At 36.0% G+C, this 27,889-nt stretch overlaps 1 protein-coding gene across 2 annotated transcripts; it reads left to right on the top strand.

Moving 5' to 3' along the window:
• Window positions 1-131: 131 nt before the first annotated feature.
• On the top strand, window positions 132-27,031 carry LOC127410269 (calpain-3-like). Of its 2 annotated transcripts, XM_051645447.1 has the most exons (21): window positions 132-607; window positions 6,375-6,444; window positions 8,863-8,981; window positions 9,156-9,289; window positions 9,439-9,607; window positions 10,251-10,334; window positions 10,461-10,624; window positions 10,849-11,009; window positions 12,007-12,164; window positions 13,224-13,235; window positions 13,553-13,761; window positions 19,110-19,143; window positions 19,452-19,481; window positions 22,693-22,767; window positions 22,867-22,924; window positions 23,172-23,236; window positions 25,302-25,370; window positions 25,472-25,550; window positions 25,683-25,799; window positions 25,968-26,026; window positions 26,125-27,031. In XM_051645447.1, the coding sequence occupies exons 1-21, from the start codon at window positions 317-319 to the stop codon at window positions 26,149-26,151; spliced, it is 2,184 nt and encodes a 727-aa protein (XP_051501407.1). In that variant the 5' UTR covers window positions 132-316; the 3' UTR covers window positions 26,152-27,031. The 2 variants fall into 2 exon arrangements, with proteins under 2 accessions (XP_051501407.1, XP_051501406.1); XM_051645446.1 differs by lacking the exons at window positions 132-607; window positions 6,375-6,444; window positions 8,863-8,981; ... (4 more) ...; window positions 10,849-11,009; window positions 12,007-12,164 and having other exon boundaries at window positions 13,228-13,235; window positions 19,449-19,481.
• Window positions 27,032-27,889: the final 858 nt, after the last annotated feature.

The raw sequence follows: 27,889 nt of genomic DNA, 5'->3' as shown, positions 1-27,889 counted from the left end.
CCACACTGGAAATGTCTGAGGTCATCAGCTGGGAAGCATGCCCCCATCTGATAGGCAGAAAGAGAGAAACCCTCACGTCCCTTTAGGAGGTCTATAAATAGAGTTAGCTTCTGAGACGAAAGGGTAAAAGTTGGGCTGGGTGTATCTGTGTATGCAAGCATATGTGTGCATGTGTGAATTGGTCTTTAGCATTAATGTGTGTTTATTTGTGTACTACCTCAGCCTTTTTGGACTGATACTGAGCCTCAAATTTACTCAACTTTCTCTTTTGTCATCTAAACATCATCAACCATAAAGGAAAATCGAAAAGAGCAAAATGGGAGTAGAAGAGAAGTTGTCAGAAACATCTGTCCAAACAACTGAAGCTGCTCCGCAGACTTTGGGCAGCAGTGCAGGAAGTTTTGCTGTCCCTAGCAACATCTATTCAGCCATTTTAAGCCGTAATGAGGCTGTTAAAGATGCTCGGCGGCTCAAGGACTTTCAGGAGCTTAGAGACAAATATGTGCGCAAGAAGGTTCTGTTTGAAGACCCTCTCTTCCCTGCTCAGGACTCCTCTCTCTTTTCTATTGAAAAGTTCCCTCTTAAGTTAGAATGGAAGCGACCATCGGTGAGTTACATACCTGGTGGTTGTAAACTTGACGTCTTTTATTGTGCTTAATTTATTTTGAAAACCTATACATAGCATGATTTCTTAACATAATTATTTTGTGCCCAAAATACTTGCATAATAATAATAATATATTTACAGCTATGCATTAAAGCTGAAGTGTTTTCTGCAACATTAGCACCACTGAACGGAATTGCACAAATAAACATTGTTTTCAAACAGATTTCCAAATTAAACCCCTGTCTTCTGTTGATCAAACCAACAGATAGTCCGGCCACTAAATCACACCATTGGTTGTTTAAAATAAACAGGAATTTCTATAACACCACAAACAACACAGTGTTTACAGTTTTCAAGGAAATGAACCTACGAAGGTTTACTTATAAGCTCTGCATATTAAGGGGTAAGGGGATAGGGGAAAGTATTTTAACCATTTTAAATTCAGAACAGCAATATTGCTCATATCACACATATAAAAGATAGTCATATATTGAGCCGAGCATGTTTATGTCCATTAAATCATACAATGAACCACAGTGCCAGAAGAGCTTGTTCTGACACAACAAAAAGAAAAAGGAAAGATTGCAAGTTACTAGTTTCACTATGTCACTCTTCCCACAGTTCAGAAACACTGGAATGGACAGCAGCAATTAACTAATCTGACCACAAAAGACGACAATCTTAACCTGAATACACAAGGCAAATGTAACGTATATTCGGCAGCCATCCCTTAATATATATATTTTTAAACAGACACTACGCCCTAACGTTAGAACTATAAAACAGACAGAACATAACACAAGAAGGACAAGATTGCCAGATCAACACTTCATAGCCTCAGACTAACCAGAAACAATGACCTAGTATTAGGGTTGAATCGATTAGTCCACGTTATCGACAACGTCGACCATAAAAAATTGTCGAAAACTGTTGTAGAATAGTCGTTTGATCTCATTTAATGTAACATGAAATCACATTAAACTCTAATGATGTGTATGCAAGCATATGTGTGCATGTGTGAATTGGTCTTTAGCATTAATGTGAGTGTTTATTTGTGTACTACCTCAGCACTGCAGCTCGCGCCTGACTGAGGGGAGGAAGAAAACACAGCTCACAGTCCTTAGGTGATGTAGATCGCAAAGTATGAGGGAATTATACAAAATACCAAATACAGACGCACTCTCATTGTGGAATAAGTGGAGCTGGATCTGCCGTTCCGCTGAAACAAAACTTGCGTGTCGAGCGTCTTTAAAGGAAACACCCCGGCGTTACATCTTAAATGCAGTTATATGTAATGCTTTATAGCTTTATTAAAGTTCAAATAATATGGAAGCAGATCATGTAAATAACTACAAACTCCGAAACTCTTCTATGAGTTGCGCAAATGTCCCAATCTAAGGGGGAGAGATTGAAACTGCACCCGGCTGATACACACTCTGTCTCGGGGACGCTCATCCCTCGAGCGCGCGCTTGCTGCAGCTAAATTATAATGTGATGGCTCGTGACTTATTGAATCATAATCTATGTGTCACTGTGCATTTCTTATCGTGAAGAAAATTGGCAGTACGCAGCTTTATTAATAAGAGGGAGTTTTTTTGTGCGTGTGTGTGTATGTTAAAGATGGATTGAAGTGAACAGAAAGGTGTGAGAGGGTAGTCTTCGCCCCATTATACACCAGAACAAAATACATTTTTGATTTGTTTTTGCTTTGGCTTGTTTCACAATATAAATATCTAAAACTCCTTTAAAACATGTAGATTTTCTTTAGCAGCTATACTGCAGATTGTTATCTGAGAATGTTGAATATAATATTAAAAATACCAATACTTTAAAATATCTAAAAATCCTTTAAAAAAGATGCATTCACCTGAGAAGCAGCATATAAGATATTTAGACTTGTTTTTAGAGAATAGATCTTGAATAGAAGTATATTTTGTCTTTACTGCACTCACATTAGTATAACCAAGTGAAAAAATACACTTATATTTGTCACTTATTTGCTGCTTCTCAAGTAAATATATTTTTTAGACTATTTTAAATGGAAAACAAGACAAAAACACTTGATAACAACAGGATTTTTTGCAGTGATTTTTTTACTGAATTAAACTTAATAAAAAATATTTTTCCCCTTTAATTCAGTGAATGTCATTTAGATGTATTTTTAAAAGATGATATTGTCCTCTTTTATTGTTGCGAATGAATATCTCCGTCACTTTGTTGTAAAAGTCGCTCGCTTGTTTAAGTTTCGATAGCCTCTCTTTCTCAATTTTTAATTGAAATTAACTTTGCCAAATCCACGTAGGTCCTCGATACTTACACTATATCCATTTTAGCACTTAATAACACATTAGTTACGTGAAAAATTAAGTGAAAAATCTGATAGCGTGATTGAAGGAAGGAGCTTCTGATTGGAGTACTCGTTTTGGTAAGCATGCTTTCCTTGGTCATTTGTGGCAGCGGACATGATTCAATTTGAATGAACGTGCAGTGTTTTATTTATTTATTTATTTATTTTAATTTTCTCCCCTTTTCTCCCCAATTTGGCATGCCCAATTCCCACTGCTTACTAGGTCCTCGTGGTGGCGCGGTAACTCACCTCAATCTGGGAGGTGAAGGACAAGTCTCAGTTGCCTGAGACAGTCAATCCACGCATCTTATCAAGTGGCTCATTGTGCATGACACCGCGGAGACTCACAGCATGTGGAGGCTCATGATATTCTCCACGATCCACGCACAACTTACCACACATCCCATTGAGAGCGAGAACCACTAATCGCGACCACGAGGAGGTTACCCTATGTGACTTTACCCTCCCTAGCAGCTGGGGCAATTTGGTTGCTTAGGAGACCTGGCTGGAGTCACTCAGCACGCCCTGGATTCGAACTCATGACTCCAGGGGTGGTAGTCAGCGTCAATACTCGCTGAGCTACCCAGGCCCCAATGAATGTACAGTGTTGAATGAAAGGGCAGTAAACAATGCTTTGAATCAGAGAAAGCATATCATAAAGTGCTTATACCCGAGGGTGGCGCCAAAGCGAATAAATGAATAACTGTCTGTGCTGCTCAACTGAAATGTAAGATGACGAATTTGAACGAAAACAGTTGTTTATATTAACAATTGCATTTAAATATTTCATAGTGTCATTTTTTTTTTTTCATTCTTCTGTTAGGTAACCACTGCTTTCCCTGCTTATATGGACGGCACGTCCCTGATTTTGACATTGAAAAAGTTCCACACTTCAGCTTAAATTATTGATTGAACATCAATTTCAGTATTTCTTTATCACTTAGTTTTACAGAAGAATTTGATAAATTGCATCTTTGAAATTAAATCTTAATTTAAGATTTAATTTCAATTATTTTTTTTTTCAATAAAGGAGGTTACATGTGTTTTCACTTTCTATCTGAGTAGGCAGTAATGCTGAGGCATCAGTAAAGATATTTCTTGCAGGCAGGCTATAAGCATTTGGCAATGATCCTTTAGTGTGTGTGTTGAGGGCATGGCTGCGATTAGCACATTCAAGAGTCTCTGGCTGCTGACTTGCCAAGTCATGTCATATTCTGTGTCAATGCTGGACAAGGTGGGGGTTTTCCTGTATGAAAAACCTGATAATGGACTTGGTAATGGTGGCTGTATTTTCTCCTCACCCTTCTGGAATTGACTACCAAAGAGCTCATGGCTGTACTCTTGTAACCCCATTATTATGGAATTTCATGTATTGAATGTCAGTTTTATGGACTAAAAAGTTGTTTATGAAGGTTTAATATTAAAACCTCTTCAACTCTGCCGTCCCACCGGTGGGTCCAAAAGGGGGCGCTATGTTGTGAAAAAAGTCTCCGAATACATAGGTCAGGCATATGGGTATCGTTTGAAAGCTTAAAATATGAACTTATCATAGATAACCATTACTGCATTTATGTTACATAAAGTAACAAAATACAGCCTGAATACATTCGTGTTGATAATTAGCGCCACCTAACGGTCATGTGGTAGAAATATAAATATAAAAGTATTTCATATAGCACTAAAATAGACAAATCATGTCAAATGAAAGCTCTCATTCTCAGGAATGTGACTGTAGAGTTTATTTTGTTGCCCTTATACCACAGTTCAAAAGATTTTCAAAAGAATCACACAGTAAAATATTATATCTGTAAGACATTAAATACAAATGTTTCATTTATGTACCGATCACTACTGCTGTAAGCCCCAAATAGCTAAAAACTTAATATCTGCTTTTACCTTTTACCTTTTTACCTTTAAAAAAAAAAAGAGTCATTTTGTACTTGTCTGTGAGCTTCCTTGTGTGAATAATCCAATGTTATATCTTAGATGTCCAAAAGAAAATATGCAGTTCAACAGGAAAAGCATGCTAAACAAAACATCGGAAATGTATGTTATCGACTATTGATGATAAAATGCTATACATCATCGCAGAGGGGAGAATTGAGCTTCTAGTCCACTCAGAGGCCAAGATATTTGATGAAACAATGGGTGTGGTGAACTGAAATGAACTGAAATTTAGACTGAATGTCTATGGACGAGGACATCTGTGAGGGCTAAAAAGTGTTTTCTAGTACTTGCTGCTATCTAGTGGAATAAAGTAACTTTCTGGAGGAACCTCGAGTGAACAGAACCAGAATTACATGCTTACAAAGTTAGGAAAAATAAAAAAATAAAAAATAAAATTATATATATATATATATATATATATATAAATTAGACACATTTTAGGCAATTAGTCCACAGTATGTGTAAATAGTGAGCTTTTAAATTTGAGTGTGAAAAACTGCTGAAGAGGTTGAGTATTAAAAGTTAGTGTTATGAAAATTGCTAGTGATGGTGTCATTTTTGTTCATACTGAGGAATAATCTCTAGGTTAAATATGAAATGTCATTTCAACATTCTTCACTAGAAACATGTTATACTACATAAATATAAAAGTATTTTCAGAATTCTTCTTCAAGACAGTACATAAAAGCCTAATTCTGTTGTCCAATGCATCATTAGATAGAAAATCCACATATGTTGTACTAAAATGTGGAATGTAACACCTGGACTGAACATTAAACAATTGCAGAACAGCATGTCACTTTAGGGAATATCTGTGGTGTTTTATGTTAGTCCATCTGGTGTGATTTATAAAAACTTGGCCTATTTTTTTGCTTGATGTGTGATATATATAAGTTTACTAGCTTCGCTAGTATGATGATACTGCTGTGTTTTGGCTGGCCTTGCCATAGAATCAGGTTACTGTTTTTGGGCAGTGCTTCAAAAAACAGTCAAGCTATTTCACATGTTTACTGACACTTTAAAAATAATCAGAGGGAGAATGTGTCTCAGTGGAGATGCATAGAGTACATTATTTTGCCTTGACGTTCACTTTAGAGTGCAGCTGTAGTTTATGACCCAGGGCAGCTGTTGAATTGCTGTGGTGTTGATGAGATCTTCATCATCACAAATATATTCAAATTATTTTTGTAAGACAAACAGAAGTAACAATATGTGTGAACAATAAAAAATATGTGAAATAAAGGTTTCTAAACTGTGTAAAGTGGTAACCTGCAATTGTTACTAGGAGCTATTTCTACCTGATTTAACCCTGAAAAATTAGCCCTTAAACATTTATTCAGGTTGATTCAGAATAAAACCAAAAATGTATTCAGTTAATTAAGATGTTACCACATGAAACACATGGTTACAATTTGTATCAGTGTAACAATAATAGTTTTATTAACTGTAAATGTGTCTCCTTTTCCTATACAGGAAATTTGTAACAATCCACAGTTCATTCTTGGAGGAGCAAACCGAACAGATATCTGCCAAGGAGACCTGGGTAGGAAACTGCAAATTTTCCAAGTTCTTAATACTGCAAAATACTTGATCTTTTGCTTATTTGTGCTTTACCTCAAGATGTTCTCTTGACCTGATGATTAGGGTTAACAGTCGCTGGGGTTAAAATGTACTTAATTACCTCCTTAAATACACAGACCAACCAACCTACATGTATTGAGAGTGAGACAGGTTGATGGACATACACAGCTGAAGAGAGAGTGAGACTCTGGAAAAGGGGGTGGGGTTGTGATCATGATCCACATAAGACACGAAGTAGAATATTTCCTGTTCAAAGCATGGCAGTGTCACCAAAGATAGCCTGTGCTTGTGACCTGCATACAGGGAGCCCATCCATTTCCTTTCCTCTCACCATAACGAAACCTGTGTCGAAAAAATAGATTGGTTGCGTGACACCAAGGGCTTGAAAAAATTAATAAAGTGTCCGCTGAGGCATCTTTGGAGTGGTGGGATGCACTACAGGGGCATCCAATGAATGCGTGAGGCAGAGTAAAGGCTCTAGGCTTCAGTAATTTTTGTACTTGTACAGTGTGCAGTTTCATATACCCTAAAGTTTTGCAGAGCACAGGCCTTTTTTTAAAACTCAAATGGCATTCAAATTGTCAACATTTCTAGTATGTACTTAATTTGAATATTGTATATTTAAGCAATATCACACGGGCAAGAGTGTTGTTGGTCCATATATCAGCACGGTTGTGTAAGCACAAGGCTGCGGGTAATCACAGCCATGCTGATATACAGAGCAACTGCACTTATTCCACTAGATAGCAGCAAGTACTAGAAAACACTTTTTAGCCCTCACAGATGTGCTCGTCCTCTGCTTCACATTTTGAAACTTAAGTTTCAGACAAAAATTGAATAGTTCTAAAGAAGCCATAAAGCACTGAGCAAAGCACAACTCTGTTCACTGCACTAGAATGAAGTTTTTAACTAGTGGTAAACAAATCAGTGTTTTTGAACTAATCTTTTAAGTGAAAGAATCTTTCTTGTTCCCTTTCATTGTTTCTGTGGTAAACAACTTTGTGTTTGTTCACGAGTCAGTTGAGCCAATGATCAAATTACTCACTCAATAACATTAACCCTATAACACTGTCTGTATCAAACATGATACACAATGTTTGACGGCTCCTATTTCACTCTCTGTTCAAGCTGATGAGCCAAACAACCTATGGTATGTAAGTTTCACTTGTTTATGGCACCCTCTAGTGGTTATTTGTGAAAAAACAGGGGTTTCAATGTTTTTATTGACCTATATAAAATGATGCAGAACTTGCGCGAAAAGTGACTCTTATTTTGGGATAAATGACAGCTTATTTTAATAAAGTAAAAGTGACAGTAATGATTATATTGTTACTGATATTTTAAAATGAGTATTTGCTGAAAATAAGCAACTTATGTGCTTGGTTACAATTTTGTATATTATTTTATTGAAAAACCTTCTTTGAAATCCATGTATATAATATGATACAACAGGCTTTTGAGGTAAATCTCTCAATCACCATTACATTCTATTTATGCCCAGCTAAAAAATAAATAAATAAATAAATAATAAAAATCACAGAGCTTTGAAAATTCTGACATACTTTTTATAAGATATATTTAAAGTTTGAACTAATATTTCTGTGTATTTTCATATATGCAGCCTGCTCTGTCATTATAAAGATCTAATTTTTTTTTAACATTACAAGCTATTACCATAAGTTCCTGACACCCAGTGAAAAAAGTTTTACAATTTCCCTTTTTCAAAATATCAATATAGTGTTTGGTGCATAAAATACATATGATAAAAATTGTTTATTAAAAAAATTATCTTTTATTCATATTGTATTTGATGTGCTGAATTAAACTTTGATACATGTCAATCCATATTAATAGACCAAGGATAGTAAGTTGTCATGGCCAAACTCTCAAACATTTGGTTTCTCTGAAAAAAAAAAAAATGAAAAAAAAAAATGAAAAAAAAGATTTACCACTGTAGCATGTATGGGCTAAGAAAAACTTAAATAACAAATGTACTGACAGTGTGGCTGGAATTGCTGGAAGTCTGGCCCATTGAAATATTGAAAAATAATGCACACCCGAGGTTTAACGGCCACTCCGCTGACCGCCATGGCCACATTTCCACCTGAGGGTGTGCATTGTTTTTAAATAATTCAACTGTCGGTTGTCAATGATTCCTTACTTAATGCACGCTTAATGCAAATACAAACAAGTACTACCTTTGTTGTACATAACAAAGGTAATTTCTTTGGAACTGAAATGTAGGCATTTATAAAAAGACATGTAATGCATAGTGTTTCAATTTTACAAGACTTACTTCATAAGAATGAAACTGATTATTTTGAGCTGGTACATACGATGTAGTAAAACTTTATTTTTAGTTGTTCATTAACCCCTGTAGGGGACTGCTGGCTGCTGGCTGCCATTGCTTGCCTGACCCTGAATAATATACTCCTACAAAGGGTGGTTCCCCATGACCAGAACTTCACTGAAAACTATGCTGGCATTTTCCATTTCCAGGTATGGACAGCAAAACTGGACCCATTTATTTCAAATACAATGAACATGTGATACACAAACTCCAACTCCAAATAATTTGGAGTTTTTCTAACTGTTTGTGCTAGAATTTTGCTTCTCAGATAGATTAATATTCAGGAGGAGATCAAGATGAACCTACTTTGCTTATTCTTCTAGTTCTGGCGTTATGGTGAGTGGGTGGATGTGGTTGTGGATGATAGACTTCCCACATGCAAAAACCAGTTAGTGTTCACCAGGTCTGGACAGAAAAATGAATTTTGGAGTGCTCTTTTGGAGAAAGCATATGCAAAGTAAGTTCAACAGCTTAGCCTTAGTTATTGATCCCCCCCCCCCCCCCCCCGCTATAATACTCTTTGATGGTATTTCTGTTATTCTAAAGATTCTTAGCTTGTACCTATAGTAAGATCTGTCCAAGATTTGTTGGACTTCTGGGTTCCAGGTTACATGGCTCTTACGAGGCTTTGAAGGGAGGAAACACACTGGAGGCCATGGAGGACTTCACTGGAGGAGTAACAGAGTTCTATGAGATTACAGAGGCACCAAAGGAGTTGTACAACATCATGATGAAGGCTTTGAAGAGAGGGTCCCTTATGGGCTGCTCCATAGATGTAAATATCCCTTCCTTACATTTAAAAATATACTGGATGCTGTTTAGGGTTATAAACCAGTTGATAAATATATTGGACACTTAGTTGTATGTTCTGTGTTTCTTGTCACACACTGTAAAACAAATTTTTGCTAGTTAACCTACATGAGGTCAAATATGAATTAACTGGTTTTGTTAAGTCCAAAAAATTGTTTTATATTTATTTTGTATTTTATAATGAATATAAAAAACTAAATTGGGATACAATAAGAGTAATTTTAAGGGTCAGATCTGGTAGAAATATGTCCTTAAGGTAACAACCGCACATTTCCACTTTTTACAGTGCAGATATTCGCATAAATTTTCCCTTTAACTTTACAAAATGGAAATGTTTTTATTTTTTTTCAATCTGTCAGAGGCCTAGAGCATCAGCTTATTTATAATGACTCAATACATTAATAAGTATATTGTTAATGATAAAAAATATAGTAGGCCTATTCAATAGGGAATATGAAACCCAGCAAAAAACAAAAATAATTGTCTGTAGAAACATTAACAGCAATACCAGAAACAACATTACCACGTCATTAATTTAAACTATGTTATTTTTTCTTTAATATTAATCTTTAATAAATTGCCATTCTGGTTTGGCTCCTTCCCCACAGACTTTGGTTCCAACTGCTCAAATGACTAAAACTGTATCTGGACTTGTGAGAGGCCATGCATACTCAATCACTGGAGTCGAGCAGGTGCGGCTGTTATGTACTAAAATATGTCACATATTAGATAGTCTGGAACATTTCTTAAAGATGTACTCAGCTTCAGTGTATATCAGCAACAATATTTCGATGCAATTTCAAAAACCTTGTTCTCAGGGAAAACGGAAGGACAGAAGGGACCTAATGATTCGCTTGGTTCGTGTGCGGGACCCATGGGGAGTTGCCCCCCCTCCCTCCTGTAAGTCTAATGACTGGGCTGCACTAGCAACCTCTGAGCAAGACAAGGAGAGACTCCGGCCCACAGAGCAAGGAGAGTTCTGGTTAGTACTCTCACAGTACTAGGACAAAACTCTGGTTTCAAACAGTTTAGTGACCAATTACACATTCATGATACACTGTGATTTCCTCTCTGTTTAAAATACTGCTTCTCATTTGAACTGTGAAATTATACTCTATTTCCATATAATGTATGCAACTCATGAAATTGATAGTCATAAAAGACACCCAATGATAGCCTGCTCATTTATGTTCTACTTCACTCAAGGATGTGCTTTGAGGAGTTTCAGAAGAACTTCACCAAACTGGAGATCTGTAATCTGACCCCAGATACTCTGCAGGATGACCGTATGCTCAAGTGGAATGTGTCAGTACACGAGGGCCGATGGGTGAAAGGCTGCTCCGCCGGAGGCTGCAGAAACTTTCCAGGTATCCAGTATAATGTTGTGAGCATTGGAACATTGTTGATAGACTCATTTGCCCTCATATTGATGCTGTTGATGGAAACCAGGCCTGAAGCATCCTCTGAAGCATCCTCAATTTACTTAATGAGCATTTTGTCAAAACTTGATTTTTTTTAATTATTATTGTGTTTTATCCATTGGAATTTGTTGGAAGTTTACTTAATCTATTTGAGTTGGGACTACATTAATTCTTTTTGTAGTGTTAATGTAAGGTAGCATTTATGAAACTGGGCAGGGGACTTCCATAACCCATCATGCTTTGTATGCGACTCGATAGGGAGAGTAAATGTTAAAATTAAGTGTCATTTTATGTGTTTATGTGCAAGATAAATATAAAGGAGGATCTCATATTGAGTTTCTGTTATGTTATATGAAGACAGGTAGATGTTGCGCATTAAATTGCTTGCTTCGTTGAGCTAATGCTGTGCTAAGTCTAGCATAGTTACTAAACTACACTCTGAAGTGCTTCCAACCAGCATGTATTTAGCATGCTAACATTAACTTTTGTTAGTTAGAACATAAAGAAATTAATCAGATTTATTTGAGTTACATTGACACATCTAATTTTTTTGGGTTTACCCAATTCAACTAGGTTCTTTCTACACAAAGTGTTTGTGTTGAGATTACATAGTAATTTTAAGTTAAGAAAAGTAATTTCAAACATGAGGAACCACTCTCCACAATTGAAACAAGTTTTGCCAAAGAGCTATATTTTGAGTGTGGCGCAGTAAAGGCATTGAGAGTTTTATTCAAGCTTGTGACATTTACTAGTCTGGTTTCCTTCCTCCTCTTCTCCCTATCATATCCTGTCAATTATTCAATGTACCTGTAAATGAAACATAGTGAAAAGGCCAAGAATAATTGATGGATTGAAAGACAGACAGAGAGATTGTAATCAGAAGTTAATCAGAGGTTAAAGTAACTTCACTTGCTGTGAATCCAAAATCACCATTTTGTGGCAGAAACATACTGGACAAACCCTCAGTACCGTCTGAATCTTCTGGAGGTGGACACTAAAGAGAAGACCTGCACAGTAGTGGTGGCATTAATGCAGAAGGGCAGGAGAAAAGACCGCTGTTCAGGTGGCACCCTACACAACATTGGGTTCGCCATCTATGAGGTTAGCTGAAGCAAACAAATCTTATACATCGTAAACTTTAATAACACCAGTTATTTTAGATGTTACTACATGAAGCACATTTTTAGCTTACCTGAAAAAAATTATAATATTTTTACATACTTCCACTTAAAGGAATATTCCGGGTTCAATGCAAGTTAAGCTCAATCAACAGCATTTGTGGCATAATGTTGATTACAACAAAACAATATTTTGACTTGTCCGTCCTTTTCTTTAAAATTAGCAAAAATCAAAATTACAGTGAGGCACTTACAATGGAAGTGAATGGGGCAAATTTTTATGTGGGGCCAATATAATTTTATAAAAGTACTTACATTAATTCTTCTGTTAAAACTTATTTGAGCTGTTAAGTTGTTGAAATCGTTGTTTTTATAGTCATTTTAGGGTTTGTTGACATTACATTGTCATAGCAATGAAGATGTAAAATTGGCTATAACTTTATGTAGAAAAGGTTAGTAAGTGATTTTATCACTCTTAAATCATGTAAAGACGCATATTATTTATGTCTTGTGGCTATACGTTTAAAACAGTGAGTATTTTGATGTTTACAGATTGGCCCCATTCACTTCCATTGTAAGTGCCTCAATGCAACCTTGATTTTTGCTTTTTTTAAAGAGGAGGGGCAAGTCCAAATAATTTTTTGTGGTAATCAGTATTATGCCCCAAATGCTGCTGATTGAGCCTAACTAGTATTGAACCCAGAATATCCCTTTAATTAAGCTCACTTAATTTCAAATTCAAATGTATATACTGTAAATATTTGAAAGCTCCAATTGTTACCCCAAGGAGCTATTTCTATCAGACCTAACCCTTAGTTTAGCTAGTGTTACCTAATGTATTAAGGTTAATGTTAAATACAATTTTTTAATTTGGATAAAACCAGTTAATTCATATTACCACTTTTTTTTTTCTCTCAGTGTACACTTGTTTAGGCCAATTTTGATGTTTATATATTGTACATGATACATTGTATATGTTTTTGAATAAATAACTATTGTCACTGAGACACTTCAATCTTATTTTACCCACTGTCTTCCCTAGGTTCCGGAGGAGGTATGAATACATGATGAAGAGACCATACAGATGCCATGATATGTCTGTTTGGTTGCATATGTACAAAATTTTTTGTTGTTTGCCAGTACTTTGTTTAATTTAAGCCCTTAAATACTGCCAAGTGTAATTGCAAGCATAAATCATCTATACTTCAATTAGAATTTACATTTTATTTTAATTTTGAAAAATGACTTTAACAGACATCACCCCATTAAATCACTCCATGTGTAGCATGCCCTACACACTAGAGTAAACTATGGTACATCCCATCTTTTTCTTGTTCTTAAAATGTGCTCTTTCTAAAATCCTCATTTTAGATGAAGGGCAATCAGCAACAGCTGGCAAAAGATTTCTTCCTTTATAATGCCTCCAAGGCTCGCTGCAAGTCTTACATCAACATGCGTGAGGTATCGGAACGTTTCTGCCTGAGTCCAGGCGAGTATGTCATCATTCCATCCACCTTCGATCCTCACAAGGAGAGCGAGTTTCTTCTCAGAGTCTTCTCTGAGAACAAGAGCACATCTGAGTGAGTGTTAAAAGTCGTAATCCTATCGTAAGTTTAATGTTCGGTAATTGTATTAATATTAAGTAGCTTTCACTGAAGATATGAATTAACATAATTACACTATATAATGCTTAATAGATCATTAGTTCAAGTGTAATTAAACAGTTGATTATACGTTGTCTTAAAACTTGAATTCATATATTTCCTCATATATTCATAAATGAATGCACAGTGGCCCTAAAAAGTACTCTGAACAAAATATGAAATCAAGTTTCATCTGCAGATAAACAGTGCTTGGCACTTTACAAACTAACTTTTCTCAGACATCAGTCTGGTGTCATTTTTGTTTACATTTTTATTTATGAAGTCATATATATATATATATTTACTGTGCTGTGGAAAAGTATTTGCCCCCATCCTGATTTCTTCTGTTTTTGTGTATATCTCCTACTAAATTGTTTCAAATTCAAACAAATCTAACATAAATCAGAGAAAATCTGAGTAAACACAAAATACAGTTTTTAAATGATAATATTATTTATTGAAGCAAAAAAAATCCACAAATTTATTAAACTGCATTCATAATGGGGTTCAGCTGGAATAGACACACCCAGGCCTGATTACTTCCAGTCCTGTTCAATCAAATCAACACCTAAATAGAACTTTTTCAGCAGCATGAAGTTGGCTAAAATGTCTCACCCAGTAGCACACTATGCCAAGGTCATGAGAAATGATGAGGAAAAAGGTGAAATACATCAGTCTGGGAAGGGTTACAAAGCTATTTCAAAGGCCCTGGGACTCCAAAGAACCACAGTGTGAGCCATTATCTCCAAATGGAGAAAACTTGGCATAGTAGTGAACCTTCCCAGAAGTGGCCGACCAAACTTCCACCAAGAGCACAGCTACAACTCATCCAGGAAGTCACAAAAAAGCCCTGGACAACATCCAAGGAATTGCAGGCCTCTCTCATATCAATAAAGGACACTGGCCAAAAATGCCATCCATGGAAGAGCTGCGAGGCGAAAACCACTGCTAATCCAGAAGAACATAAAGGCTCTTCTTAATTTTGCCAAAACACACCTTGATGTTCCTCAAACCTTTTGGGAGAATGTTCTGTGGACTGATGAGTCAAAAGAGGAACTGTTTGGAAGACAGGGGTCCTGGTGTGAATCAAACACAGAATTCCACAAAAAGAACGTCATACCTACGGTCAAGCATGTTGGTGGTAGTGTGATAGTGTGGGGATGCTTTGCTGCTTCAGGGCCAGGGCGACTTGGAATAATTGAGGGAAACATGAATTCTGCTCTCTACCAGAAAGTCCTAAAGGAGAACGTCTGGTCATCAGTCCGTGAGTTGAAGCTCAAACGCAACTTGATTATGCAGCAAGACAATGATCCAAAGCATAGGAGTAAGTCCATCTCTGAATGGTTCAAAAGAAGCAAAATTAAAGATTTGGAGTGTCCTAGTCAAAGTCCTGACATGAACCCGATTGAGATGCTGTGGCAGGACCTTAAACGGGCAGTTCCTGCTTGAAAACACTCCAATGTGGTTGAACAAAAGCAGTTCTGCAAAGAAGAGTGGGCCAAAATTCCACCACAGCATTGTGAAAGACTAATCTCCAGTTATCGGAAGTATTTGGTTGCAGTTGCTGTAGCTAAAGGTGGCACAACCAGCTATTAAGGTTAAGGGGGCAGTTAGTTTTTCACATGGATGATATAGGTGTTGGATAACTTTTTTGCTTCAATAAAAAATATATATTTGAAAGCTGTATTTTGTGTTTACTCAGGTTGCCTTTGTTTAATGTTATATCTCGTTTGAAGATCTAAAACTATTTAGTATGAAAAATACACAAAAACAGAAGAAATCAGGATGGGGCAAATACTTTTCCACAGCTCTGTATATATATATATATATATATATATATATATATATATATATATATATATATATATATATATATAGTACTGTGCAAAAGTTTTAGGCACTTGTGAAAACTGTCGCATAGTGTGGATGTCTTCAAAATTAATGCCATAAATAGTTTTCATATATCAAATATATTAATTAACATCATACAAGGTGCAGTAAACATAAAACAAGCTAAATCAATATTTGGTGTGACTACCTTTGCCTTCAAAACAGCACCAATTATCATAGGTACACCTGTACAGTTTTTCTTGGTTGTTGGTAGATATGATGTTCTGAGCATCTTGGAGAATTCGCCACAGTTCTTCTAACTATTTAGGTGAATCTCCATTTCTTCCATCTCTTCATGTAATCCCACACTGACTCGATGTTCAGTGGAGGGCTCTGTTGGGGTCATGCCATCTGTTGCAGGGTTCCCTGTTCTTCTTTTCTGTTCTTTTATATTTGCAAAAGGAATGTTAGGGAGTCTAAAATGTATATTTCCTATTGACACACTTAAGCTAAACATACAAATAACCATCTTAAGACAAATGTTTTTTTGTAAAACATCTGATGTGCCTAACACTTTTTCACAGTACTGTATATATATATATATATATATATATATATATATATATATATATATATATAAAGTGCCTTGCAAAAGTATTCAGACCCCAGACCAATTATCTCATATTACTGAATTACAAATGGTGCACTGAAATTTCATTCTGTTTGATATTTTATTTTAAAATACTGGAACTCAAAATCAATTATTGTTAGGTGACATTGGTTTTAAGTTGGGAAATATATATATATTATATTATATATAATATATATATATATATATATATATATATATATATATATATATATTATGTGGCACTATTTGTGGCACTATTTGAAAATTGCAGTCCACAAGGGTAACCCAACCAACCTGAACAACCTGGACCAAATCTGCCGAGAAGAATGGGCAAAAATCACTTCGTCACTGTGTGCAAAGCTGGTACATATGTACCCCAAAAGACTTAAAGCAGTTATTGCAGCAAAAGGTGGCTCGACCAAATATTAATGTGTGGGGGTTGAATACTTATGCAAGCAAGATATTTCAGTTTTTTATTTTTCAGAAAAAATATTTCCCAACAAAAAAACAATGTCACTTACAGTAATTGATTTTGAGTTTCAGTGTTTTAAAATAAAATATCAGTTAGAAGGAAATTTCAGTGTACCACTTGTAATTCGATAATATGAGAGAATTGGTCAATTGCAAAGCACTGTGTATATATATATATACAAGGATCAGCCACAACATTAAAACCACCTGTCTAATATTGTGTAGGTCCCCGTCATGCCGCCAAAACAGCGCCAACCCGCATCTCGGAATAGCATTCTGAGATGATATACTTCTCACCACAATTGTACAGAGTGGTTATCATAGAGTTACCGTAGACTTTGTCAGTTCAAACCAGTCTGGCATCCTCTGTTGATCTCTCTCATCAACAAGGCATTTCTGTCCACAGAACTGCCGCTCACTGGATGTTTTTTGGCACCATTCAGAGTAAATTCTAGAGACTGTTGCGCATGAAAATCAGCATCAGCAGTTACAGAAATACTCAAACCAGCCCATCTGGCACCAACAATTCTGCCACGGTCCAAATCATTGAGATCACATTTCTCCCCATTCTGATGGTTGATATGAACATTCTGACCCATATATGCATGATTTTATGTATTGCAGCCACACGATTGGCTGATTAGATAATCGCATGGATGATTGTTGGTGCCAGATGGGCTGCTTTGTTTTTTTTTTTTAGTTTGGCATGCCCAATTAACAATGCGCTCTAAGTCCTAAGTCAACACCTTGAACTCTTTGTCGTGTTCCTCAAACCATTCCTGAACAATTTTTGCAGTGTGGCAGGGCGCATAATCCTGCTGAAAGAGGCCACTGCTACAAGGGAACACTGTTGCCATGAAGGGGTATATGTGGTCTGCAACAATCTTTAGGTAGGTGGTACGTGTCAAAGTAACAACCACATGAATGCCAGGACCCAAGGTTTCCTAGCAGAACATTGCCCAGAGCATCACACTGCCTCTGCTGGCCTGCCTTCGTCCCATGGTGCATCCTGCTGCCATCTCTTCCCCCTCTGACCCAGTCGTCCAGCCATCACAATTTGGCCCTTGTCAAAGTCGCTCAAATCCTTACACTTGCCCATTTTTCCTGCTTCCAACACATGAAATACAAGAACTGACTGTTCACTTGCTGCCCAATATATCCCACCCCTTGACAGGTGCCATTGTGACAAGATAATACATTTTATTCACTTCACCTCTCAGTGGTTTTAATGTTGTGGCTGATCAGTGTGTACTATATATATATTCATATATATATATATATATATATATATATATATATATATATATATATATATACACACACACACACACACATACACTACCGTTCAAAAGTTTAGGGTCACTTACTCATTCTTTATTTATTTATTTATTTATTTTCACATTTTAAAATAATAGTAAAGTCATCACAACTATGGAATAATAGAAATGGAACTATGGGAATTATGTTGTGACTAAACAAAATCCAAAATAAATAAAAACTGTTATATTTTTAGCATCTTCAAAGAAGTCACCCTTCGCCTAGATTTTGCAGACATGTACTCTTGACATTTTCTCAACCAACTTCTTGAGGTATCACCCTGGGATGCTTTTTAAACAGTACTGAAGGAGTTCCCATCTATATGCTGGGCACTTAGTGGCTGCTTTTCTTAATTATTCTTTCCAAGTCATCCATTTCCAAAACTTTTTTTTTAAATAAAATTTTAGTTTTGTAATTAAATAAATTAATATGTTGGCACAATTATATTTTTGTCTACAAAACTAATTTCAAACATTTAAGCATACGCCTTCAGATCAAAAGATTTTTAAGATCATGAGAAACATTTCAGGCAAGTGACCCCAAACTTTTGAACAGTAGTGTATATATATATATATGCGAGTCAGTTGCCCTCAAGTAACCACAGGTATAGTTCATTATATTAAGTATGAACATGATCCACAAAAGTTTGACAACCAGAAAGTGTTTAAATACATTTGTCTTAATTAAGAACAATATACCTACTTTTTTTATAACATGAAACCTTCTTTTTATGAAATGTTTTGCTTGAAAAGTGTGCTTGTGCTATCTTTCTTTAAAAAAAAGGCACTGGTTAACATTTGGTTACATATTGCAAAGATAATCATACATCTTTAAGTGTGGCTATAGTGCACAAATACTTTTTAATGGGCACTATATGTGCAGTACTAATCTGTTAATGACTTTGTAAAGAAAGTTATTACAGTGTTTCCCATTTAAGCTCTTGTTTCAAGTGTTCCACTCAGGCATTTTTTTTAATGACCTGTTGACCAGTATGTGCTTCTTTGCATTTGGTTGACAGCTGCACTTTTTCTCCCAGGGTTATAGATGCAGAAATTGAGACGGAGTCTTTGGTGAGTCAACACCTGTGTCTGTCTATCTGGATGCCTGCTTCTGTGGCAGCCCATAATATGTCACCCAGTCTCTATGGCTGTCTCTTGAATATTATTTGGAATGTTGTAATACACTGCAGCCTACAGTATATAAGAGCATGATTATACATATTTATTTTTTAACAAACACCCAGATATTTGGATCAAATTCTAACTGGAACAAACCTCAATATTTCAACATCATGCCTTTATTTATTTTTTTCTACACAAAGACAATAAAAGGTTTTCAAAAATGATTTAATCTCTAACATGTCACTTTCTTGTAGCAGCAGACTGATAATGTCAAGAAGAAAATCAAGGTAAAGTAAAAATGGAAATGAGATTTCTTTTAGCCCACATTAGCCCACTAGTGCTGTCCATCATCACTATGTCAGATGATAAAAGAAAAAGTGAGACAGCCTCATCATGATGCTCTATTAACTGTCTGTACTGCTTTATACATCTTATTTTCAAAAATGTAGTTAATATTGCTTAATTAATGACAAATAGCATGTGCACAAGCTGATATATCCCACATGTAATGCATGACGACACATAGGATAATAAGGCATGCACAAGGTAAAATTACAAAACTGCCTTTGGTAACAAAGTCTTGGTCAATACAGTACACCGGTCAGCCACAACATTAAAACCACCTGCCTAATATTGTGTAGGTCCCCCTCATGTGTCAAAACATTGCCAACCCGCATCTCAGAGTAGCATTCTTAGATGCTATTCTTCTCACCACAATTGTACAGAGGGGTTATCTGAGTTACCGTAGACTTTGTCATTTCGAACCAGTCTGGCCATTCTCTGTTGACCTCTCTCATCAACAAGGCATTTCTGTCCACAGAACTGACCCTCACTGGATATTTTTTGTTTTTGGCACCATAAATTCTAGAGACTGTTGGGAGTGAAAATACCAGGAGATTAGCAGTTACAAAAATATTCAAACCAGCCCCTCTGGCACCAACTATCATGCCACGGTCCGAATCACTGAGATAAAAAAATTCCACATTCTAATGGTTGATATGAATATTAACTGAAGCTCCTGACCCGTATCTGCATGATTTTATGCACTGCACTGCTGCCACATGATTGGCTGATTAGATAATCGCATGGATGATTGTTGGTGCCAGATGGGCTGGTTTGAGTATGCTATTCTGAGATGTGGGTTGGCCCTGTTTTGGCAGCATGAGTGGGACCTACACAATATTAGGCAGGTGGTTTTAATGTTGTGGCTGATCGGTGTATATGCAACAGCCAGAGAGAAGGCCTAAAAGGCAAAACTAATTTTTTAAAGAGATCTAAAATACCCTGTTTTGTAAGCAAATATTAAGCTGATTTGGTCTTTTTAAAAATAATTTTTGGGATGGCCACTGTAGAAGAAGACACCCAATAGGAATACTGAATACTCTTTTTAGGCACATGCACATATTTGCATCCCCACGAACCGAGTTGTTCAGTTTGTAGTACTAAAACCTTGAAGAGAATTAGCATTTTTGAGCCATGAGCTCCCTGTGGAATTTCTAATGGGTTTGTAGAATGGCAGTTTCCAAGTAAAATAAGGTCTGTGGTTAGCATTACTTGAAGAGACTTTCTTGTTGATTATTTCAACATACATTATGCATAGTAGGCTACCTTATACCTGAATTTTTAAACAGTTGTGTGCTTTAAAATATAAGTTGCTAACAATTTGCTAATTAAGGACTACAGCTGCTTGACAAATCAGACAACCATTGGTGTCCTTATAGTTGAAGTCAGAAGTTTACATACACTAAGTTTGAAGTCATTAAAACTAATTTTTTTAACCACTCCACAGATTTCATAGCAACATTTGTTTACAGACAGATTGTTTCATTTTTAATTTACTATATCACAATTCCAGTGGGTCAGAAGTTTACATACACTAAGTTAACTGTGCCTTTAAGCAGCTTGGAAAATTCCAGAAAATGATGTCAAGCCTTTAGACAATCAGCAAATTAGCTTCTGATAGGAGGTGTTCTGAATTGTAGGTGTACCTGTGGATGTATTTTAAGGCCTACCTTCAAACTCAGTGCCTCTTTGCTTGACATCACAGGAAAATCTAAAGAAATCAGCCAAGACCTTAGAAAGAAAAATTGTGGACCTCCACATGTCTGGTTCATCCTTGGGAGCAATTTCCAAACACCTGAAGGTACCACGTTCATCTGTAAAAACAATAGTACGCAAGTATAAACATCATGGGACCACACAGCCATCATACCGCTTAGGAAGGAGACGCATTCTGTCTCCTAGAGATTAACATAGTTTGGTGCGAAAAGTGCAAATCAATCCCAAAACAACAGCAAAGGTCCTTGTGAAGATGTTGGAGGAAACAGGTAGACAAGTATCTATATCTACAGTAAAATGAGTCTTATATCGACATAACCTGAAAGGCTGCTCAGCAAGGAAGAAGCCAAACCACCATAAAAAAGACAGACTACAGTTTGCAAGTGCACATGGGGACAAAGATCATACTTTTTGGAGAAATTTCCTCTGGTCTGATGAAACAAAAATGGAACTATTTGGCCATAATGATCATAGTTATGTTTGGAGGAAAAAGGGTGAGGCTTGCAAGCCAAAGAACACCATCCCAACCGTGAAGCATGGGGGTGGCAGCATCATGTTGTGGGGGTGCTTTGCTGCAGGAGGGACTGGTGCACTTCACAAAATAGATGGCATCATGAGGAAGGAAAATGATGTGGATATATTAAAGCAACATCTCAAGGCATCAGCCATGAAGTTAAAGCTCGGTAGCAAGTGGGACTTCCAAATAGACAATGACCCCAAGCATAAAGTTGTGGAAAAATGGTTTAAGAACAACAAAGTCAAGGTATTGGAGTGGCCATCAAAAAGCCCTGACCTCGATCTGATAGAAAATTTGTGGGCAGAACTGAAAAAGCATGTGCGAGCAAGGAGGCCAACAAACCAGACTCAGTTACACCAGTTCTGTCTGGAGGAATGGGATCAAATTCCAGCAACTTATTGTGAGAAGCTTGTACAATTTAAAAGCAATGCTACCAAATACTAACAAATTGTATGTAAACTTCTGAGCCACTGAGAATGTGATGAAAGAAATAAAAACTGAAATAAATAATTCTCTCTACTATTATTCTAACATTTCACATTATTCTTAAATAAAGTAGTGATCCTAACTGACCTAAGACAGGGAATGTTTTCTATGATTAAATGTCAGGAATTGTGAAAAGAGTTTAAATTTATTTGGCTAAGGTGTATGTAAACTGCTGACTTCAACTGTATGTAGCAAATTCTTAGCACCTTCTGCTTTTAAAGCACACTGTTTTAACTGTTTCATAATTCCATTTCAATTTTAATCTTATACTACTCTTATTCTAGATAAAAAAACATTGATTTTAAAAAAGTCAAAATTCCTTGTGGAACCCATGGTGAATAAGCCTTTCTGGTTGGCCTGTAAATTGACATTATAACTGTACAGCTCTACTTAATATGTTTAATATGTTATTAATGTTATTCATTCCTCATATTCAGCCATTCAATCCTCTTGAGGAGGAGACCAAAGAGGAAAAACAGTTCAGGGCTATATTTCAGCAGATCGCTGGAGAAGTGAGTACAAGAATAGAACTTCATCTATGAACTTCATAGCATCCTTTCTAAACCACACTAATGGTGATACCATCACTACAACTCTGTTGCTCTTTGCAGGACATGCAAATCAATGCCAATGAACTCAGGACTGTCCTTAACAGGGTGGTTGCCAAATGTGAGCGGAATCTCTTGTTCTGCTACTGCTTTACATTTTACCCTAAGAATTATATCAACTCATATTCAAAAAAACAACAGATATGTCTGCATGATTTTATACATTACACTGCTGCCACACGATTGTCTGATTAGATAATCACATGAATAAGTAGATCTACAGGTGTACCTAATAAAGTGGCTGGTGAGTGTAGTATACTGTATATATATCCATTGTATATCAATAATATATCTCTTCCTCTTCACAGATAAAGAGCTTAAAACAGAGGGTTTCAGTCTGGAGAGCTGCAGAAGTATGATTGCACTCATGGATGTATCCTTGCTAGACGTGCTGTGCATTATGGGCAAATAATGTACGAATGTTGTGTACTTCAGAACAATGTCAGAAAGTAACTTTTACATTAAGGGGTGATATTTGCCCCTTGTATTAGATTTTTAGGGGCATTTTTGACCTTTATATGGCCAAAAATTTTCATATTGGTGCATCCCTATTATAAATGCATGTGTTCATGTATTTGCGTAGAGTACATTTCAGGCCTAAGGAAACAAAATGTCTCAGGCCTAATAAAGCAAAATGTGACCGAATCCATCAGACAGAAAAGACCATAAGAAAACAGATGCAAAAGAAAGAAAAATACATATTTTCTTCTCATCCGTTTATATCAAATACATACATTTCATCTATTCTTTAATACAAATTCTCAAGATTTAGAATTTATTACCTCTTACCCTAAGAATTATATCAACTCATATTTTATCCCAATATATGTATAACTAGGACTTTAATAGAATATTAAGAACTATATTAGCTGTTACACATATTAAACAAAATAATTCATTATGAGGACATTTTTTGCCCCCAAATTTTGAGGGCATTTTTGGTGCCTCCCTTAATTTCTGACTCTGCTTCAGAAAAAAAAACAAAAAGCAAAAAAACAAAAAAAAAAATCACAGTAGTAACCAGCTTTTATTGACAGTAAACAACTGTGATACAGTGGCCAAGTGGCCAAGATACTGTATATTTTGTGTCCGTTAGGTGGTGAGCCCAAGTTAATCCCAGTGCAGAGACTCACATAATATTTAAAGCGCTCCAAGACATAAATTAAAGGGATAGTTCACCCCAAAATTAAAATTCTCTCATTATTTACCGTCCCAGATGTGTATGACTTTTTCTTCTGCTGAACACAAAGATTTTTAGATGAATATCTCAGCTCTGTAGGTCCATACAATGTAAGTGAAAGGGAACCAACATTTTGACACTCCAAAAAGCACATAAAGGCAGCGTAAAAGTAATCCATAAGGCTCCAGTGGTTAAATCTATACCTTCAGAAGCGATATGATAGGTGTGGGTGAGAAACAGATCAATATTTAAGTCCTATTTTACTATAAATTCACCTCCCTGCCAAGTAGGTGGCAATATGCACGTGCATTTGTTCTCACAAGAACATGCCAACGCGATTTCGTCACACATGCGAACTACTGCTGACCGAATGCGATGATTTATGGTTAAACAGTACTTAAATATTTATCTTTTTCACAACAAAAGCAATCGTTTCGCTTTAGAAGACTTTGATTTAACCAGTGGAGTTGTATGGATGACGTTTATGCTGACTGTTTGTTCTTTTTGGAGCTTCAAAGTCGATCACCATCCACTTGCATTTTAAGGACCTACTGAGCTAAGATATTTTTTCTATTTTTCTTCAAATGTGTTCTACTGAAGAAAGTCATACACATCTGGGACGGCACGAGGGTGAGTAAATGATGAAAGAATTGTCATTTTTGGGTGAACTGTCCCTTTAAATATTGATCTGTTTCTCACCCACACCTATCATATCGCTTCTGAAGATATAGACATAACCACTGGAGTCTTATGGATTACTTTTATGCTGCCTTTATATGCTCTTAGAGCTTCAAAATTTTTGTATTCATTTACTTGCATTGTATGGACCTACAGAGGTGAGATATTCTTCTAAAAATCTTCATCTGTGTTCAGCAGAAGAAAGAAAGTCATACACATCTGGGATTAAATGAGGGTAAGTAAATGATGAGAGAATTTTCATTTTTAAGACTTTAGAGGTACAGACAAAAAGCACTACAGGAAGAGCGAAATTATCAAATATCTTAAAATTAACTGCTCAGAGGATCAACGAGGTTCACAGTGGAAGCATAAAGTCAGCAACCTAGCAAGCGGGGAAAAAAGAGATTTATAAATAGTCTACTAACAATACAGCCATGACATGAAATAATTCACTTGGTCAGCATAAACAAATAAATTAAGCTCCAAATGTCATTCTAGAGTGGATAGCACCCCCTGGTGGCTTGAATGACATGACATTTTTTTATTTATTTACATATTTATCTTAACCATGAAACCTTAGACTGATGGAACAGGCCATTTAAACCTGGAAGAGTTCAAACACTTATGGAACAAGATCAAACAATGGAAGGTATGCCAATATTTTCACATATTGTAGCATTAAAGTCAGAATGTTCTTTTTTTTATTACACTGTGCATGTTTAAGCCATAAACTGTTTCCACTATTTGTAGTTGGTGTTCATACGTTACGACACAGACAAATCCAGTACAATCAGCAGTTTTGAGATGAGGAATGCTCTTACTGAAGCAGGTGAAGCCGCCACACATCTTATAGTTTCTTGTCATTTGCTGCTATGCATTTTTTTATATTGTGTGCTTTTATGTGCTCTGGGAAACTGAGCTTTTAGTACCCAGAAACCAGAGATATGTTTCTGTCCTTCAGGATTTCAACTCAACAATCAGCTCTATGATATAATTGCCATGCGATATGCCAATGAAAACCTGGAGTTGGATTTCGACAGCTACATTAGCTGCTTAGTGCGACTGGAGGGGATGTTCAGTACGTATACATTTAACTGTTGATGCTTTGTGTTTTAAGTAACATTCTTTTTCTAAAGTATCTTGAAGTTGCTTTATGATGACCAGAATTTTGAGATGCTAAGAATGGGCAGTCTTTCCTTTTTTAAACAGCTGTAAGATACTTTAAGTAAAGGGGATTCTCTTACAGGGGCATTTAGGGCTTTTGACAAGGATGGAGATGGCCTTATCAAGCTGAATGTTTTTGAGGTAAGCTGCATACATTTAAATAAAGGTCATATGTGTTCAGATCACTGAAGGCTTTTGATCTCCCTTACATGCTCCTGTTTTCTATATCATATGCACAGTGGCTTCAACTGACCATGTATGCCTAAGGAAAATTGGCAGTGGACCCTTCCCATTTTCAGCCTCTATTAAGTGGAGCATCACATATGAAAGATGAGATCTTAGTCAATCATAGTACACGACTGTGGCCTTTATGAGATTGCACACTATAGTGCTGAAAAGTTCCAAATCTTCAGAAGACTGTGGTCTGGTAAATCTTCAGAGGAAACTGGGTTGATGACGAGCTATTGAACGGACATTCAGCTCATTGAACTTATTGGTCTGGCTCTACAAACTCTACCCTGACCTTTTTCATACCCCTCTGTGTGTCCCATCTTTGTTATTAGATAATGTGGAACAATAATTTTGAAGGCATAGTTCACCCAAAAGTGAAAATTCTCTCATCATTTACTCACCCTCATGCCATCCCAAATGTGTCTGACTTTCTTTCTTCTGCTGAACACAAACAAAGATTTTTGGAAGAATATTTCAGCTCTGTAAGTCAACACAATGCAAGTGAATGGTGGCCAGAACTTTGAAGGTCAAAAAAGCAGATAAAACAGCATAAAAGTAATCCAAAAGACTCCATTGGTTAAATCCATGTCTACAGAAGTAATATGATAAGTGTGGGTGAGAAACAGATAAATATTTAAAATGTAAGCCTCAGTCACTATTCGGTTTCATTCTACCTTTTTTCCATACAATAAGAGTGAATGGTGACAGAGCCTAACATCTAGTTTTATGGAAGAAAGAAAGTCATATGGGTTTGGAACAAAATCAGGGTGAGTAAATGACAGAATTTTAATTTTTAAGGTGAACTATCCGTTTTCACGTCATAAATGGACCTTCAGGTTACAGAGAACTCATCCCATCCCTGTTGTAAAATGTGTGCTACTGTGCAAAAATAATAAACTAAATAAATAAAACATATGAATAATTTTTTTTTTTCTGTTCCATAACAATGATATACAAAACACAAATCAAACAGCACAAAATAGAACAAAAATATTTATTAATGACTCCAGACAAACAACATGTAACTGAAGAACTTAGCATATAAATAAAGCCTTTCAAAATGATTTCTGATTATATTCTTAAGTACCAAGAATACAGTTGCACCGGGTACTCTGGTGGCTAAATGTATGTGTTTCAAATTGCATGTGCAGGGGTTTACTAACACAGATTGAATTTTTTTCAGACACTCTAAACTGCCTTACACAGATCATTTTCATACATACATATGGTATATTTATACTACTTTTATCAGATAAAGAATTATGCATAGGTATGCCATAAATCTAAATATTTAGTGATGTGGCACATGATAAGGAAATGATAAAGTTCAAGAAAAAAAAAATGCTATCAATTAGAAAATAAATATATTTGGAAATGGTATAAATTTAAGCAATTAAACATTTCCTTTCACAGTTTCATTTGAACATCTTAGTAAAAGTATAATCTAAACACTTACAATGGATGAACACATTGAACTTATGTCTGTTGGTATTATGCAACTGGACAATCTGATGGACGGAACCTCTGCTTAAGTCTGTGGCATCTCCTTTCATGCCATTGTACATTAGCTTGGCAAAGTAACTCAGGCGATCAAAAATAAAGCTTAATTTTTCAGAAGTTCTTATGGGTGAAACATTCCATTTCAATATGAGCAAAATTAAACAAACAAACAAACAAAAAAAAGTATTAAATAATACATTTTCTTCAGAATCTATCTGCAATAACAGAGGAATATATGGAACAAGAGAAGCGTCTGAATGGGTCTCCAAGTGA

Source organism: Myxocyprinus asiaticus, chromosome 19, assembly GCF_019703515.2.
Source record: "Myxocyprinus asiaticus isolate MX2 ecotype Aquarium Trade chromosome 19, UBuf_Myxa_2, whole genome shotgun sequence".
NCBI classification, from domain to species: domain Eukaryota; kingdom Metazoa; phylum Chordata; class Actinopteri; order Cypriniformes; family Catostomidae; genus Myxocyprinus; species Myxocyprinus asiaticus.
The sequence above is the reverse complement of the archived record's forward strand: the minus strand, read 5'-3'. Positions and strand labels throughout refer to the sequence as shown.

Bases quoted from the DNA above. Each gene is read 5' to 3' on its own strand.
- LOC127410269 (XM_051645447.1), top strand. From the start codon at position 317: ATGGGAGTAGAAGAGAAGTTGTCAGAAACATCTGTCCAAACAACTGAA. The intron at 22,768-22,866 runs GTGAGTACAAGA...TGCTCTTTGCAG, and splicing joins TTCAGCAGATCGCTGGAGAA to GACATGCAAATCAATGCCAA. The intron at 26,027-26,124 runs GTAAGCTGCATA...TCATATGCACAG, and splicing joins TCAAGCTGAATGTTTTTGAG to TGGCTTCAACTGACCATGTA.